This window comes from Myotis yumanensis, unplaced genomic scaffold (assembly GCF_028538775.1).
Source record: "Myotis yumanensis isolate MYYU_CA2020_CCGP unplaced genomic scaffold, mMyoYum1.0.hap1 SCAF_3, whole genome shotgun sequence".
Classification (NCBI taxonomy): Eukaryota; Metazoa; Chordata; class Mammalia; order Chiroptera; family Vespertilionidae; genus Myotis; species Myotis yumanensis.
The window spans coordinates 159,597,914-159,599,738 of NW_027223754.1; the positions used below are offsets into that span (position 1 = coordinate 159,597,914).

Consider the following 1,825-nt stretch of genomic DNA (forward strand, 5'->3'; position numbering starts at 1 on the left):
TTATTTGCATTTTCTTTTTATGACATTGAGTATGTTGAGAATCTAGTCTCTGAAATGTGCATTTGTTGAAGAAACCATTCAGAATGAAATAAACGTAAACAAAAGAGAAATAAAGAGCTTGATTTTGGCTTTTGCATTATAAGGGACAAAGGTTCCTAGGGGCAGAATAGCTTGATGAATCTCAGAATAAGAAGAAACCATTTATTTGGCAAATTAATGAATGTCACTCATGGGTTAGATTTCAACTTAATAACCTCTAAAAGCATTAATCGTCTCTTACTTCTTTGTGAGAAATACAATCCGTTTTACTGTGTCTTTGAAGGCGTCTTTCACTTGTTTGTTTCGGAGGGTGTAAATGAATGGATTAAGCAAAGGGGCAACTGAAGTGGTGAGCACAGACACCACTTTATTTATGGCCACTCCCTCCTTCGCTGAAGGTTTGATGTAGATGAAGATGCAGCTGCCATAGGTGAGGGAAACCACAATCATATGAGAAGAGCAGGTAGAAAAGGCCTTTTTCCTTTGTTGGGCAGAAGGGAACCTTAGAATGGTCTTGATGATGTATGTGTAGGAAAGCACTACACACACTAAGGTGATAATGAGAGTCAGCACGGCAAAACTCAAAACAATTCTCTCTAGTAGCGCTGTGTCCGAACAGGCTATTTGTAAAATAGGAGATGTATCACAGCCAAAATGATCAATCACGTTCGAATCGCAGAATTCCAGCTGGAGGCCCATGCTTAGAGGTGGGAGGATAATCAACAGGGCAGCAAACCAACAGCAGAGAACGAGCGTAGTGCAGACTCGGTTGTTCATGATGGTTGTGTAGTGCAGGGGCTTACAAATGGCCACGTAACGGTCATAGGACATGGCGGCAAGGAGAAAAAATTCTGTTGCTCCAAAGAGGACAACAAAAAATATTTGGGTGGCACAAGCGTTGTAGGTAATCTTATTATCTCCAGTTATCATAGTATACAGGAATCTGGGAATACAGACGGTGGTGAATGAAACTTCTAAGAAAGAGAAATTTCGGAGGAAAAAGTACATGGGGGTTTTCAGATGGGAATCCAAAAGTGTGAGGGTGATGATGGTGAGGTTCCCAGACACACTCAGCATGTAGGTGAGAAACAAAAATACAAAAAGCAGAACTTGTAGTTTTGGGTCATCGGTCAGTCCCAGCAAGATGAATGTTGTTATTGCTGTATAATTTTTCATCACTGCCTTGTGCCAAGTCAAATGTAATTCCACCTGAAGAGAGAAGTGTCATAAGAAGCTAGCAGTGGAATGTAAATGAAAACTCCCCAAACGAGCTAGCTCACTTTATCCTTTTGCTTAATAAGCAATCTGTTAACATAGTGCCCTTACATTTTACTAAGAGGCATATATAGGAAATATCTAATACAGATCTAATGCTTATAATTCTCTGATTAGAAAGCACATGTAGGAAGATGTCAAATAAAAACAATACAAAACAAAAGGACATAAATCACGTGTCTGTTTTGCAATTCTGCAACAATATTGCCCTGTAGTACAGATTTTGTCTTTATCATGAAGGAAATTGTCATTTTTGAGGTTTTTTCCCTCCCATTCTTGTTTTTCTTTGCTTTTCCTCACCATACTGAAATGTTCCATTTTCAAAACCGAGAACGATCTGTTAATGAGTATTTTTGTGTTTTAAAATAAATCTTTTTTAGAGCAATATAAGAAGGATCACAGTAAAATTGAGGGGAAGGTACAGAGAGTTCCCATATACCTCCTGCTGTCACACATGCACAGCCTTCCCACTAGCAATAGCCTCCTGCAGTGTGGTCCACTTGTTACAACG

The 1,825-nt window shown here is 39.2% G+C and overlaps 1 protein-coding gene across 1 annotated transcript; it reads right to left on the minus strand.

The window, feature by feature from the left end:
• Positions 1 to 276: 276 nt before the first annotated feature.
• On the minus strand, positions 277 to 1,215 carry LOC139005447 (olfactory receptor 6C2-like). The gene has a single exon (XM_070407676.1). The coding sequence runs from the start codon at positions 1,213 to 1,215 to the stop codon at positions 277 to 279; it is 939 nt and encodes a 312-aa protein (XP_070263777.1).
• Between the last annotated feature and the right edge of the window lie 610 nt (positions 1,216 to 1,825).